The sequence below is a fragment of the Bombina bombina genome, chromosome 2 (genome assembly GCF_027579735.1).
Source record: "Bombina bombina isolate aBomBom1 chromosome 2, aBomBom1.pri, whole genome shotgun sequence".
In the NCBI taxonomy this organism is placed as follows: Eukaryota; Metazoa; Chordata; class Amphibia; order Anura; family Bombinatoridae; genus Bombina; species Bombina bombina.
This window is the reverse complement of record NC_069500.1, coordinates 421,140,592-421,156,754: the sequence shown is the minus strand read 5'-3', so window position 1 is coordinate 421,156,754 and position 16,163 is coordinate 421,140,592. Positions and strand designations below refer to the sequence as shown.

The window sequence follows — 16,163 nt, the reverse complement described above, 5'->3', positions numbered from 1 at the left end:
GGAAAGATTTGCAATTGATATTTTTTGATTTTTGTGTTTTAACACGTCTATTGGAAAAATCCACAAGATGGCAGTGTTGCTTAACCTGATAATTGTTTTATAGGTATAAAAGGCACACCTGTACATAGGTACTTTGACATGACTAAGAACCAATTGCTGGTTTGAAACGTTGGTGTTGCTACATTATGGACCCTGTATAAGTTAATAAAGGTCTTTTAACTACTATTTTGGAGGCTGGAAATCCTTTTGAATTTTGGAATTTAAAAATTTGGGGTTATTCTCCATATATCTATATATAAATACCACTGTCTGGCTCCTAAAAAGTATGTCTGGTTCCATCATATTCTTTCTGACTCCTAAATTTTAAAACAGATTTGTCTATCCCTGGAGTACAGTATGTTTTGAATATAAATTGTGCAAGATGAGAACTAGCAGTTTAACAGGCAATCTAGCAATTAGAATAATTTTTCAAAAGTTAGTGGCAAGTTCTTTTTAAGGAACAGAACAGAAGCATCTCTGCATGTTCAGCTATAAATCTGTTTATGCTATCAGTAAGGAGGTTTGACTAAGTTGAACAGTCTTTCACTTTCCACACTACTGAATGGGGCAGAAAGATATTTTTGGGCCTTTTTACCCAGAACTGGAAATCTCAGTTTATTAACAGCCCCGTACTTCAGTTGTTTGTCTGAATGAGGTAAAGTAATCTCTCCTATAATAATACAAATAACAGCAATTTGTATTGGCAGAACAGTAGTACATTTTTAGTTTAGTCTCCACTTCATTTTAAAATGAAATGGGAACATGCAGTTTGAAAAAATGCCACAAGATAGCATATGGGTAGGAAGTGGAGGTATAGGTTTAAGCATCGGTGCATTTGTACGAGTACAAGTACTCATGCAAATACTTGGTATAAGTACCGATACTAGTTTCGGTGCAACCCTAGAGGGCTTGACCAAAGTTGGATTTTTATTTCACAGATGTGGGACTAGAAGGGAGTCACACTAGGCTAAACTATAGGTGCAACTGGCTGGGTAAAGTGGGGAGAACAGATAGCTCTAAACCAAGAAGCCATGACAATTTTAAAGGTGACAGTGGCTTCCTGGTACCTGGGTTTGTCAAGCCATGGTGTGTGTGTCTGTATGTAGATATAGTGAACAATATCTCTGTGTTTATTAAAATATGACTGTGTGTTTGTTAAAATATGACAAATGTTAATTTTTAGAATGCTTATAACCTTTTTTGGGTCAAAATGAATATTAGTTGATATAGAATTCTGCTTTTGACAAAGTATTTTAGTCAGCTATCTACACATTTCTAAAACTAGTAGCATGCTCACCTGATTGCAGTCTTGCCAGAACTACTCGTGGACCTGAAATTTAAAATGTGAAAGACTTACCACAAATATTACAATCTAAGTGTACACAAAAAAAAATCTGCAAAACAGATCTACACTCAAATTATGCGAATTACTTACAGTGGAGCATGTATAGTGTTCTTAGCATAACCATAATTTGTTTTACATAATGGTCTTTGGACTTTGTGGATGTTCACATGGAATAAGTGGTCTTGAGAGGTGGAATAAATGAAATAATGCCTTAAAGGGACATGACACCCACATTTTTTCTTTCATGATTTAGAAAGAGAATGCAATTTTAAACATCTTTCTAATTTACTTATATTATCTAATTTGTTTTATTCTCTTGATATTCTTTGCTGAAAAGCATATCTAGATATGCTCAGCAGCTGCCGATTGGTTGCTGCACATAGAAGCCTCGTGTGATTGGCTCACCATGTGCATTGCTTTTTCTTCAACTAAGGATATCTAAAAAATGACGCAAAATAAATAGAAGTAAATTGTAATGTTGTTTAAATTTCTATTCTCTATCTGAATCATGATTTTGGGTTTAGTGGCCCTTTAATAAATGGAACATAAAAATCCCATAAAAAGTCATGGAGGAAAATAAAAGGTTGCATACGTTTAAAAGGACAAAAAAAGGCAAAGTTAAACTTTTACCATTCAGATAGCGCATGTAATTTAACCAACTTTTATATTTACTTCTGTTATCTAATTTGCTTCATTGTCTTGATATCCTTTGTTGAAAGGCAAATTTAGGTGGCTGCACATTCTCTATTTGGACAAAAGTATGAGGACGTCTGACCATTAACACCTATATAAGCTTTCAAAACAAAAAACATAATTTATGTAAGAACTTACCTGATAAATTCATTTCTTTCATATTAGCAAGAGTCCATGAGCTAGTGACGTATGGGATATACATTCCTACCAGGAGGGGCAAAGTTTCCCAAACCTCAAAATGCCTATAAATACACCCCTCACCACACCCACAATTCAGTTTAACGAATAGCCAAGAAGTGGGGTGATAAAAAAGTGCGAAAGCATATAAAATAAGGAATTGGAATAATTGTGCTTTATACAAAATCATAACCACCACAAAAAAAGGGCGGGCCTCATGGACTCTTGCTAATATGAAAGAAATGAATTTATCAGGTAAGTTCTTACATAAATTATGTTTTCTTTCATGTAATTAGCAAGAGTCCATGAGCTAGTGACGTATGGGATAATGACTACCCAAGATGTGGATCTTTCCACACAAGAGTCACTAGAGAGGGAGGGATAAAATAAAGACAGCCAATTCCTGCTGAAAATAATCCACACCCAAAATAAAGTTTAACGAAAAACATAAGCAGAAGATTCAAACTGAAACCGCTGCCTGAAGTACTTTTCTACCAAAAACTGCTTCAGAAGAAGAAAATACATCAAAATGGTAGAATTTAGTAAAAGTATGCAAAGAGGACCAAGTTGCTGCTTTACAGATCTGGTCAACCGAAGCTTCATTCCTAAACGCCCAGGAAGTAGAAACTGACCTAGTAGAATGAGCTGTAATTCTCTGAGGCGGAGTTTTACCCGACTCAACATAGGCAAGATGAATTAAAGATTTCAACCAAGATGCCAAAGAAATGGCAGAAGCTTTCTGGCCTTTTCTAGAACCGGAAAAGATAACAAATAGACTAGAAGTCTTACGAAAAGATTTCGTAGCTTCAACATAATATTTCAAAGCTCTAACAACATCCAAAGAATGCAACGATTTCTCCTTAGAATTCTTAGGATTAGGACATAATGAAGGAACCACAATTTCTCTACTAATGTTGTTGGAATTCACAACTTTAGGTAAAAATTCAAAAGAAGTTTGCAACACCGCCTTATCCTGATGAAAAATCAGAAAAGGAGACTCACAAGAAAGAGCAGATAATTCAGAAACTCTTCTGGCAGAAGAGATGGCCAAAAGGAACAAAACTTTCCAAGAAAGTAATTTAATGTCCAATGAATGCATAGGTTCAAACGGAGGAGCTTGAAGAGCTCCCAGAACCAAATTCAAACTCCAAGGAGGAGAAATTGACTTAATGACAGGTTTTATACGAACCAAAGCTTGTACAAAACAATGAATATCAGGAAGAATAGCAATCTTTCTGTGAAAAAGAACAGAAAGAGCAGAGATTTGTCCTTTCAAAGAACTTGCGGACAAACCCTTATCTAAACCATCCTGAAGAAACTGTAAAATTCTCGGTATTCTAAAAGAATGCCAGGAAAAATGATGAGAAAGACACCAAGAAATATAAGTCTTCTCTAGATACAGATTTACGAGCCTGTAACAGAGTATTAATCACAGAGTCAGAGAAACCTCTTTGACCAAGAATCAAGCGTTCAATCTCCATACCTTTAAATTTAAGGATTTCAGATCCTGATGGAAAAAAGGACCTTGTGACAGAAGGTCTGGTCTTAACGGAAGAGTCCACGGTTGGCAAGAGGCCATCCGGACAAGATCCGCATACCAAAACCTGTGAGGCCATGCCGGAGCTACCAGCAGAACAAACGAGCATTCCTTCAGAATCTTGGAGATTACTCTTGGAAGAAGAACTAGAGGCGGAAAGATATAGGCAGGATGATACTTCCAAGGAAGTGATAATGCATCCACTGCCTCCGCCTGAGGATCCCGGGATCTGGACAGATACCTGGGAAGTTTCTTGTTTAGATGGGACGCCATCAGATCTATTTCTGGAAGTTCCCACATTTGAACAATCTGAAGAAATACCTCTGGGTGAAGAGACCATTCGCCCGGATGCAACGTTTGGCGACTGAGATAATCCGCTTCCCAATTGTCTACACCTGGGATATGAACCGCAGAGATTAGACAGGAGCTGGATTCCGCCCAAACCAAAATTCGAGATACTTCTTTCATAGCCAGAGGACTGTGAGTCCCTCCTTGATGATTGATGTATGCCACAGTTGTGACATTGTCTGTCTGAAAACAAATGAACGATTCTCTCTTCAGAAGAGGCCAAAACTGAAGAGCTCTGAAAATTGCACGGAGTTCCAAAATATTGATCGGTAATCTCACCTCCTGAGATTCCCAAACTCCTTGTGCCGTCAGAGATCCCCACACAGCTCCCCAACCTGTGAGACTTGCATCTGTTGAAATTACAGTCCAAGTCGGAAGCACAAAAGAAGCCCCCTGAATTAAACGATGGTGATCTGTCCACCATGTTAGAGAGTGTCGAACAATCGGTTTTAAAGATATTAATTGAGATATCTTCGTGTAATCCTTGCACCATTGCTTCAGCATACAGAGCTGAAGAGGTCGCATGTGAAAACGAGCAAAGGGGATCGCGTCCGATGCAGCAGTCATAAGACCTAGAATTTCCATGCATAAGGCTACCGAAGGGAATGATTGTGACTGAAGGTTTCGACAAGCTGCAATCAACTTTAGACGTCTCTTGTCTGTTAAAGACAGAGTCATGGACACTGAATCCATCTGGAAACCCAGAAAAGTTACCCTTGTCTGAGGAATCAAAGAACTTTTTGGTAAATTGATCCTCCAACCATGATCTTGAAGCAACAACACAAGTCGATTCGTATGAGATTCTGCTAAATGTAAAGACTGAGCAAGTACCAAGATATCGTCCAAATAAGGAAATACCACAATACCCTGTTCTCTGATTACAGACATCAGGGCACCGAGAACCTTTGTAAAAATTCTTGGAGCTGTAGCTAGGCCAAACGGCAGAGCCACAAATTGGTAATGCTTGTCCAGAAACGAGAATCTCAGGAACTGATAATGATCTGGATGAATCGGAATATGCAGATATGCATCCTGTAAATCTATTGTGGACATATAATTCCCTTGCTGAACAAAAGGTAAGATAGTCCTTACAGTTACCATCTTGAATGTTGGTATCCTTACATAACGATTCAATATTTTTAGATCCAGAACTGGTCTGAAAGAATTCTCCTTCTTTGGTACAATGAAGAGATTTGAATAAAACCCCATCCCCTGTTCCGGAACTGGAACTGGCATAATTACTCCAGTCAACTCTAGATCTGAAACACATTTCAGAAATGCTTGAGCTTTTACTGGATTTACTGGGACACGGGAAAGAAAAAATCTCTTTGCAGGAGGTCTCAACTTGAAACCAATTCTGTACCCTTCTGAAACAATGCTCTGAATCCAAAGATTGTGAACAGAATTGATCCAAATTTCCTTGAAAAAACGTAACCTGCCCCCTACCAGCTGAGCTGGAATGAGGGCCGCACCTTCATGTGGACTTAGAAGCAGGCTTTGCCTTTCTAGCTGGCTTGGATTTATTCCAGACTGGAGATGGTCTCCAAACTGAAACTGCTCCTGAGGATGAAGGATCAGGCTTTTGTTCTTTGTTGAAACGAAAGGAACGAAAACGATTATTAGCCCTGTTTTTACCTTTAGATTTTTTATCCTGTGGTAAAAAAGTTCCTTTCCCACCAGTAACAGTTGAAATAATGGAATCCAACTGAGAACCAAATAATTTGTTACCCTGGAAAGAAATGGAAAGTAAAGTTGATTTAGAAGCCATATCAGCATTCCAAGTTTTAAGCCATAAAGCTCTTCTAGCTAAAATAGCTAGAGACATAAACCTGACATCAACTCTGATAATATCAAAAATGGCATCACAGATAAAAACAGAATTTATGTTTACCTGATAAATTACTTTCTCCAACGGTGTGTCCGGTCCACGGCGTCATCCTTACTTGTGGGATATTCTCTTCCCCAACAGGAAATGGCAAAGAGCCCAGCAAAGCTGGTCACATGATCCCTCCTAGGCTCCGCCTACCCCAGTCATTCGACCGACGTTAAGGAGGAATATTTGCATAGGAGAAACCATATGTTACCGTGGTGACTGTAGTTAAAGAAAATAAATTATCAGACCTGATTAAAAAAACCAGGGCGGGCCGTGGACCGGACACACCGTTGGAGAAAGTAATTTATCAGGTAAACATAAATTCTGTTTTCTCCAACATAGGTGTGTCCGGTCCACGGCGTCATCCTTACTTGTGGGAACCAATACCAAAGCTTTAGGACACGGATGAAGGGAGGGAGCAAATCAGGTCACCTAAATGGAAGGCACCACGGCTTGCAAAACCTTTCTCCCAAAAATAGCCTCAGAAGAAGCAAAAGTATCAAATTTGTAAAATTTAGAAAAAGTGTGCAGTGAAGACCAAGTCGCTGCCTTACATATCTGATCAACAGAAGCCTCGTTCTTGAAGGCCCATGTGGAAGCCACAGCCCTAGTGGAGTGAGCTGTGATTCTTTCAGGAGGCTGCCGTCCGGCAGTCTCATAAGCCAATCGGATAATGCTTTTAATCCAGAAGGAGAGAGAGGTAGAAGTTGCTTTTTGACCTCTCCGTTTACCAGAATAAACAACAAACAAAGACAAAGTTTGTCTGAAAACCTTAGTAGCTGCTAAGTAAAATTTGAGAGCACGAACTACATCCAAGTTGTGCAACAAACGTTCCTTCTTTGAAACTGGATTAGGACACAAAGAAGGCACAACTATCTCCTGGTTAATGTCTTTGTTAGAAACAACTTTTGGAAGAAAACCAGGTTTAGTACGCAAAACCACCTTATCTGCATGGAACACCAGATAAGGAGAAGAACACTGCAGAGCAGATAATTCTGAAACTCTTCTAGCAGAAGAAATTGCAACCAAAAACAAAACTTTCCAAGATAATAACTTAATATCAACGGAATGTAAGGGTTCAAACGGAACCCCCTGAAGAACTGAAAGAACTAGGTTGAGACTCCAAGGAGGAGTCAAAATTTTGTAAACAGGCTTGATTCTAACCAGAGCCTGAACAAAGGCTAGAACATCTGGCACAGCTGCCAGCTTTTTGTGAAGTAACACAGACAAGGCAGAAATCTGTCCCATCAAGGAACTTGCAGATAATCCTTTTTCCAATCCTTCTCGAAGGAAGGATAGACTCTTAGGAATCTTAACCTTGTCCCAAGGGAATCCTGCAGATTCACACCAACAGATATACCAAATTATGTGGTAATTTTCTGGTTACAGGCTTTCAGGCCTGAACAAGAGTATTAATAACAGAATCTGAGAACCCTCGCTTTGATAAGATCAAGCGTTCAATCTCCAAGCAGTCAGCTGGAGTGGGTCGAACGGACCTAGAACAAGAAGGTCTCGTCTCAAAGGTAGCTTCCATGGTGGAGCCGATGACATATTCACCAGATCTGCATACCAAGTCCTGCGTGGCCACGCAGGAGCTATCAAAATCACCGACGCCCTCTCCTGATTGATCCTGGCTACCAGCCTGGGGATGAGAGGAAACGGCGGGAACACATAAGCTAGTTTGAAGGTCCAAGGTGCTACTAGTGCATCCACTAGAGCCGCCTTGGGATCCCTGGATCTGTACCCGTAGTAAGGAACTCTGAAGTTCTGACGAGAGGCCATCAGATCCATGTCTGGAATGCCCCACGGTTGAGTGACTTGGGCAAAGATTTCCGGATGGAGTTCCCACTCCCCCGGATGCAATGTCTGACGACTCAGAAAATCCGCTTCCCAATTTTCCACTCCTGGGATGTGGATAGCAGACAGGTGGCAGGAGTGAGACTCCGCCCATAGAATGATTTTGGTCACTTCTTCCATCGCTAGGGAACTCCTTGTTCCCCCCTGATGGTTGATGTATGAACTTGGCCCTCGCTAGCTGAGGCCAAGCTTTGAGAGCATTGAATATCGCTCTCAGTTCCAGAATATTTATCGGTAGAAGAGATTCTACCCGAGACCAAAGACCCTGAGCTTTCAGGGATCCCCAGACCGCGCCCCAGCCCATCAGACTGGCGTCGGTCGTGACAATGACCCACTCTGGTCTGCGGAAGGTCATCCCTTGTGACAGGTTGTCCAGGGACAGCCACCAACGGAATGAGTCTCTGGTCCTCTGATTTACTTGTATCTTCGGAGACAAGTCTGAATAGTCCCCATTCCACTGACTGAGCAGGAACAGTTGTAATGGTCTTAGATGAATGCGCACAAAAGGAACTATGTCCATTGCCGCTACCATCAAACCTATCACTTCCATGCACTGCGCTATGGAAGGAAGAGGAACGGAATGAAGTATCCGACAAGAGTCTAGGAGTTTTGTTTTTCTGGCTTCTGTCAGAAAAATCCTCATTTCTAAGGAGTCTATTATAGTTCCCAAGAAGGGAACCCTCGTTGACGGAGATAGAGAACTCTTTTCCACGTTCACTTTCCATCCGTGAGATCTGAGAAAGGCCAGGACAATGTCCGTGTGAGCCTTTACTTGAGGAAGGGACGACGCTCGAATCAGAATGTCGTCCAAGTAAGGTACTACAGCAATGCCCCTTGGTCTTAGCACCGCCAGAAGGGACCCTAGTACCTATGAGAAAATCCTAGGAGCAGTGGCTAATCCGAAAGAAAACGCCACGAACTGGAAATGCTTGTCCAGGAATTCAAACCTTAGGAACCGATGATGTTCCTTGTGGATAGGAATATGTAGATACGCATCCTTGAAATCCACCTTGGTCATGAATTGACCTTCCTGGATGGAAGGAAGAAGTGTTCGAATGGTTTCCATCTTGAACGATGGAACCTTGAGAAACTTGTTCAAGATCTTGAGATCTAAGATTGGTCTGAACGTTCCCTCTTTTTTGGGAACTATGAACAGATTGGAGTAGAACCCCATCCCTTGTTCTCCTAATGGAACAGGATGAATCACTCCCATTTTTAGCAGGTCTTCTACCCAATGTAAGAATGCCTGTCTTCTTATGTGGTCTGAAGACAACTGAGACCTGTGGAACCTCCCCCTTGGAGGAAGCCCCTTGAACTCCAGAGAATAACCTTGGGAGACTATTTCTAGCGCCCAAGGGTCCAGAACATCTCTTGCCCCAGCCTGAGCGAAGAGAGAGAGTCTGCCCCCCACCAGATCCGGTCCCGGATCGGGGGCCCGCATTTCATGCTGTCTTGGTAGCAGTGGCAGGTTTCCTGGCCTGCTTTCCTTTGTTCCAGCCTTGCATAGGTCTCCAGGCTGGATTGGCTTGAGAAGTATTACCTTCCTGCTTAGAGGACGTAGCCCTTGGGGCTGATCCGTTTCTGCGAAAGGGACGAAACTTAGGTTTATTTTTGGTCTTGAAAAGACCTATCCTGAGGAAGGGCGTGGCCCTTGCCCCCAGTGATATCAGAGATAATCTCTTTCAAGTCAGGGCCAAAGAGTGTTTTCCCCTTGAAAGGAATGTCAAGCAATTTGTTCTTGGAAGACGCATCCGCTGCCCAAGATTTTAACCAAAGCGCTCTGCGCCACAATAGCAAACCCAGAATTTTTTCGCCGCTAACCTAGCCAATTGCAAGGTGGCGTCTAGGGTGAAAGAATTAGCCAATTTAAGAGCACGAATTCTGTCCATAATCTCCTCATAAGAAGAAGAATTACTAATAATCGCCTTTCCTAGCTCATCAAACTAGAAACACGCGGCTGCAGTGACAGGGACAATGCATGCAATTGGTTGTAGAAGGGAACCTTGCTGAACAAACATCTTTAGCAGACCTTCTAATTTTTTATCCATAGGATCTTGGAAAGCACAACTATCTTCTATGGGTATAGTGGCGCGCTTGTGTAGAGTAGAAACCGCCCCCTCGACCTTGGGGACTGTCTGCCATCAGTCCTTTCTGGTGTCGACTATAGGAAAACAATTTTATAAATATGGGGGGAGGTACTAAAGGTATACCGGGCCTGTCCCATTCTGTACTAACAATGTACGCCACCCGCTTGGATATAGGAAAAGCTTCGGGGGGCCCCGGGGCCTCTAAGAACTTTTCCATTTTACATAGTGGTTCTGGAATGACCAGATAATCACAATCATCCAAATTGGATAACACCTCCTTAAGCAGAGCGCGGAGATGTTCCAACTTAAATTTAAAAGTAATCACATCAGGTTCAGCTTGTTGAGAAATGTTTCCTGAATCTGAAATTTCTCCCTCAGACAAAACCTCCCTGGCCCCCTCAGACTGGTGTAGGGGCCCTTCAGAAACCATATCATCAGCGTTCTCATGCTCTACAGAATTTTCTAAAACAGAGCAGTCGCGCTTTCACTGATAAGTGGGCATATTGGCTAAAATGTTTTTGATAGAATTATCCATTACAGCCGTTAAATGTTGCATAGTAAGGAGTATTGGCGCACTAGATGTACTAGGGGCCTCCTGTATGGGCAAGACTGGTGTAGACGAAGGAGGGGATGATGCAGTACCATGCTTACTCCCCTCACTTGAGGAATCATCTTGGGCATCATTTTTACTAAATTTTTTTATGACATAAAATACATATAGTTAAATGAGAAGGAACCTTGGTTTCCCCACAGTCAGAACACAATCTATCTGGTAGTTCAGACATGTTAAACAGGCATAAACTTGATAACAAAGCACAAAAAACGTTTTAAAATAAAACCGTTACTGTCACTTTAAATTTTAAACTAAACACACTTTATTACTGCAATTGCGAAAAAGTATGAAGGAATTGTTCACCAAAATTTCACCACAGTGTCTTAAAGCCTTAAAAGTATTGCACACCAAATTTGGAAGCTTTAACCCTTAAAATAACGGAACCGGAGCCGTTTTTATATTTAACCCCTTTACAGTCCCTGGAATCTGCTTTGCTGAGACCCAACCAAGCCCAAAGGGGAATACGATACCAAATGATGCCTTCAGAAAGACCTTTCTATGTATCAGAGCTCCACACACATGCAGCTGCATGCCATGCTGTCCTCAAAAACAAGTGCGCCATACCGGCGCGAAAATGAGGCTCTGACTATGATTAGGGAAAGCCCCTAAAGAATAAGGTGTCAAAAACAGTGCCTGCCGATATAATCATATCAAAATACCCAGAATAAATGATTCCTCAAGGCTAAATATGTGTTAATAATGAATCGATTTAGCCCAGAAAAAGTCTACAGTCTTAATAAGCCCTTGTGAAGCCCTTATTTACTATCTTAATAAACATGGCTTACCGGATCCCATAGGGAAAATGACAGCTTCCAGCATTACATCGTCTTGTTAGAATGTGTCATACCTCAAGCAGTAAGAGACTGCACACTGTTCCCCCAACTGAAGTTAATTGCTCTCAACAGTCCTGTGTGGAACAGCCATGGATTTTAGTTACGGTGCTAAAATCATTTTCCTCATACAAACAGAAATCTTCATCTCTTTTCTGTTTCTGAGTAAATAGTACATACCAGCACTATTTTAAAATAACAAACTCTTGATTGAATAATAAAAACTACAGTTAAACACTAAAAAACTCTAAGCCATCTCCGTGGAGATGTTGCCTGTACAACGGCAAAGAGAATGACTGGGGTAGGCGGAGCCTAGGAGGGATCATGTGACCAGCTTTGCTGGGCTCTTTGCCATTTCCTGTTGGGGAAGAGAATATCCCACAAGTAAGGATGACGCCGTGGACCGGACACACCTATGTTGGAGAAATTATTAGCATGCTGAAGAAGAATAATAATATCATGAGAATCACGATATGTTACTTGTTGCGCTAAAGTTTCCAACCAAAAAGTTGAAGCTGCAGCAACATCAGCCAAAGATATAGCAGGTCTAAGAAGATTACCTGAACACAGATAAGCTTTTCTTAGAAAGGATTCAATTTTCCTATCTAGAGGATCCTTAAACGAAGTACCATCTGACGTAGGAATAGTAGTACGTTTAGCAAGGGTAGAAATAGCCCCATCAACTTTAGGGATCTTGTCCCAAAATTCTAATCTGTCAGACGGCACAGGATATAATTGCTTAAAACGTTTAGAAGGAGTAAATGAATTACCCAAATTATCCCATTCTTTGGAAATTACTGCAGAAATAGCATTAGGAACAGGAAAAACTTCTGGAATAACCACAGGAGCTTTAAATACCTTATCTAAACGTTTAGAATTAGTATCAAGAGGACCAGAATCCTCTCTTTCTAAAGCAATTAGTACTTCTTTAAGTAAAGAACGAATAAATTCCATTTTAAATAAATATGAAGATTTATCAGCATCAACCTCTGAGACAGAATCCTCTGAACCAGAGGAATCATCAGAATCAGAATGATGATGTTCATTTAAAAATTCATCTGTAGGGAGAGAAGTTTTAAAAGATTTTTTACGTTTACTAGAAGGAGAAATAACAGACATAGCCTTCTTTATGGATTCAGAAACAAAATCTCTTATATTATCAGGAACATTCTGCACCTTAGATGTTGAAGGAACTGCAACAGGCAATGGTACTTTACTAAAGGAAATATCTGCTTTAACAAGTTTGTCATGACAATCAATACAAACAACAGCTGGAGGAATAGCTACCAAAAGTTTACAGCAGATACACTTAGCTTTGGTAGATTCAGCACTTGACAGCGATTTTCCTGTAGTATCTTCTGACTCAGATGCAACATGAGACATCTTGCAATATGTAAGAGAAAAAACAACATATATATAAAGCAAAATTGATCAAATTCCTTAAATGACAGTTTCAGGAATGGGAAAAAAATGCCAAAGAACAAGCTTCTAGCAACCAGAAGCAATAAAAAATGAGACTTAAATAATGTGGAGACAAAAGCGACGCCCATATTTTTTCGCGCCAAATAAGACGCCCACATTATTTGGCGCCTAAATGCTTTTTGGCGCCAAAAATGACGCCACATCCGGAACGCCGACATTTTTGGCGCAAAATAACGTCAAAAAATGACGCAACTTCCGGCAACACGTATGACGCCGGAAACGGAAATAGAATTTTTGCGCCAAAAAAGTCCGCGCCAAGAATGACGCAATAAAATGAAGCATTTTCAGCCCCCGCGAGCCTAACAGCCCACAGGGAAAAAGTCAAATTTTAAGGTAAGAAAAAAGTTAAATTAAAATGCATTATCCCAAATATGAAACTGACTGTCTGAAAATAAGGAAAGTTGAACATTCTGAGTCAAGGCAAATAAATGTTTGAATACATATATTTAGAACTTATAAACAAAAGTGCCCAACCATAGCTTGGAGTGTCACAGAAAATAAGACTTACTTACCCCAGGACACTCATCTACATATAGCAGATAGCCAAACCAGTACTGAAACGAGAATCAGCAGAGGTAATGGTATATATAAGAGTATATCGTCGATCTGAAAAGGGAGGTAAGAGATGAATCTCTACGACCGATAACAGAGAACCTATGAAATAGACCCCGTAGAAGGAGATCACTGCATTCAAATAGGCAATACTCTCCTCACATCCCTCTGACATTCACTGCACGCTGAGAGGAAAACCGGGCTCCAACTTGCTGCGGAGCGCATATCAACGTAGAATCTAGCACAAACTTACTTCACCACCTCCATCGGAGGCAAAGTTTGTAAAACTGAATTGTGGGTGTGGTGAGGGGTGTATTTATAGGCATTTTGAGGTTTGGGAAACTTTGCCCCTCCTGGTAGGAATGTATATCCCATACGTCACTAGCTCATGGACTCTTGCTAATTACATGAAAGAAATTGATTCCCCCCCCCCCCGATTTTGCAGCTATAATAGACGCAATTTTTTTCCACAAGATTTTGGAGCATGTCTGTTAAAATGTGTGCTCGTTCAGTCGCAATTGTGAGGTCAGACACTGATGTAGAACAAATCAATCAAAGACAAATCACCTACTGATTATAAATCAGGATCTAGGGGACACCAGTGTAATTTGATATTAGTCCACAAAATTATATGGGAATTTTATATTTTTATATAGTTCTGGCACACAAACTAATAAATTATAATAAAAAAAAAGTCCAAAACAGAAATGCTTCAGGCAACCCCAAAGGTTCCAGTAGGCTGCTCTTCTCTCCCAATGATGGAATGTAAAAACAAAACAAGGCGGCACTTCCTTGAGCAGGTCAACAAGCTTCATAAGAAAACATCTTATCCAATCGGAGTTTCTGATCGGAAAACAAAATTTACGCTTTCCTGATATATTCTTTTCTTTTGGAGTGATGATGGTCCACAGTCATCCATAACATATGGGATATATTTTTCGCCACGAGGAGAAGGTCAAGAACCCATAACAGAGCTTAAAATCCCTCCCACCTCTCTCAGATTAATGTATAGCCGAGAAGAAAATAGGAAACATATAGGCAGGAAAGACAGGGTCTATAGAGGTGTCATTAGGACTGTCACTCAAACATTGAAATAGGCGGGATCTGTGGGCCATACTAATTCCAAAAGAAAATAATTTATTAAGCATAAATTTGGTTTTCTTTTTTTTGTAAATTGACGATGGTCCACAGTCCTCCATAACATATGGGATTAATACCCAAGCCGATGGTCTATGTTATGGAAAGTGTTTGACAATTTTTCTCTGGCAGTTCTTAATTAGCCAACACCGTAGCTTGAAGGACTTTTCATCCAAAAGCTGCTTGCAAAAAAGGCAAAACCAAATTGATAAAATCTGAAAAAAGTACACAGAGAAGAGATGTTGCAGCTTTGCAAATCTGCTTAAAAGATGCATAATTTTTTAAAAACCCACAATGATGCAACTACACTTGAGAAAGAGCTGTAATACGCTTAGGAGGCAACCTTCCCACCATCAAGTAAGCCTTGATAATCACTTTTTGAGCCAAGAGGCCCAGTCTACCTTAGTAGCTTTCTGCCTCTTACCTGTCCCAGAGTAGAGAAAAAACAAACTAGAAGTTTGTCTAAAATCTTAGTAGCTTGGAGAAAGAACTTCAAAGAGTTGGCAACCTCAAGATTATGTAAGAGCCGCTTCTTATAGTTAGCAGGATCAGGACACAATTAAAGAACAACCATTTCTTAATTGGTATTTTCCCTTGAAACTACCTTTGGAAGTAAACATATTTAGTACAAAGTATAGCCTTCCCCTTGCGAATAAATAGAAATGGAGATCAGAAGACAAGGTTAACAACTCAGAAAGTATCCTTGCTGAAGAGATAGCGAATAGTAAGGGTACTTTTCAAGGTAGGTAGGTAGCAGCATTGGTTAAAAGAAAGAACCTTGTAATGCAGAGAAATTCTAACGAACACCTGGACAAAAGTCTGAACCTCAGGAAGATTAGCCAACTTCCTATGAAAAAGATCAGATAAAGCAGAAATTTGACCTTTTAGAAATTAGCGGACAAACCCTTGTCAAGGCCATCCTGAGAAAAACCTGAAGGATTCTAGGAATCCTAAAGGGATAATAAAAAAACTTTCTGGAAGAACACCATTAAAAAATGCCTTCCAAAGCCAGTGATAAATCCTATGTGTTACAGGTTTTTCTGGCCTGCATCAAAGATTCAATAACTGAATCTGAGAAACCTCTACTACAGGGCCGCCATCAGGGGGTGACATGTGCGGCTCCTGTCAGGGGCCCAATGGGCTAGGGGGTCCCCATGAGGCAAGAACAATTAATATATATATATATAGCGCATGTGAGCATGCGGGAAACGCGTCAGATCCAGCCCTGCACACTTATTAAATTACCCACTTTGGAAAAGAGTCTGCAGCTCCTCGTTATATATATATATATATATATATATATATATATATATATATATATATATATATATATATATATATATATATATATATATATATATATAGACACAGACTTGAAACTTTGTTTTTACAGTGTGTGCCTGCCAGCATTGCAGAGGAGGTAGGACTGCACACTGTGACTTTCACTTGTCTGCTTATTAAATTACCCACTTTGGAAAAGAGTCTGCAGCTCCTCGTTTTTTTTTCTTCTAACTATATATATATAGGAGGTAGGACTTACTTAGTAAATGTTTTTTTATTTATTTGTGCAATTTCGGATTGTAACTTCAGTGT

At 40.3% G+C, this 16,163-nt stretch overlaps 1 protein-coding gene across 1 annotated transcript in view; it reads right to left on the bottom strand.

Annotated features, from left to right (window-relative positions):
* Positions 1 to 16,163, bottom strand: part of DGCR2 (DiGeorge syndrome critical region gene 2) — a gene marked incomplete in the record, with an annotated part of 543,661 nt that overhangs the window by 502,012 nt on the left and 25,486 nt on the right. The window contains 1 exon segment of the mRNA XM_053701964.1: positions 1,337 to 1,369. Coding sequence (XP_053557939.1) covers positions 1,337 to 1,369 — 33 coding nt within the window.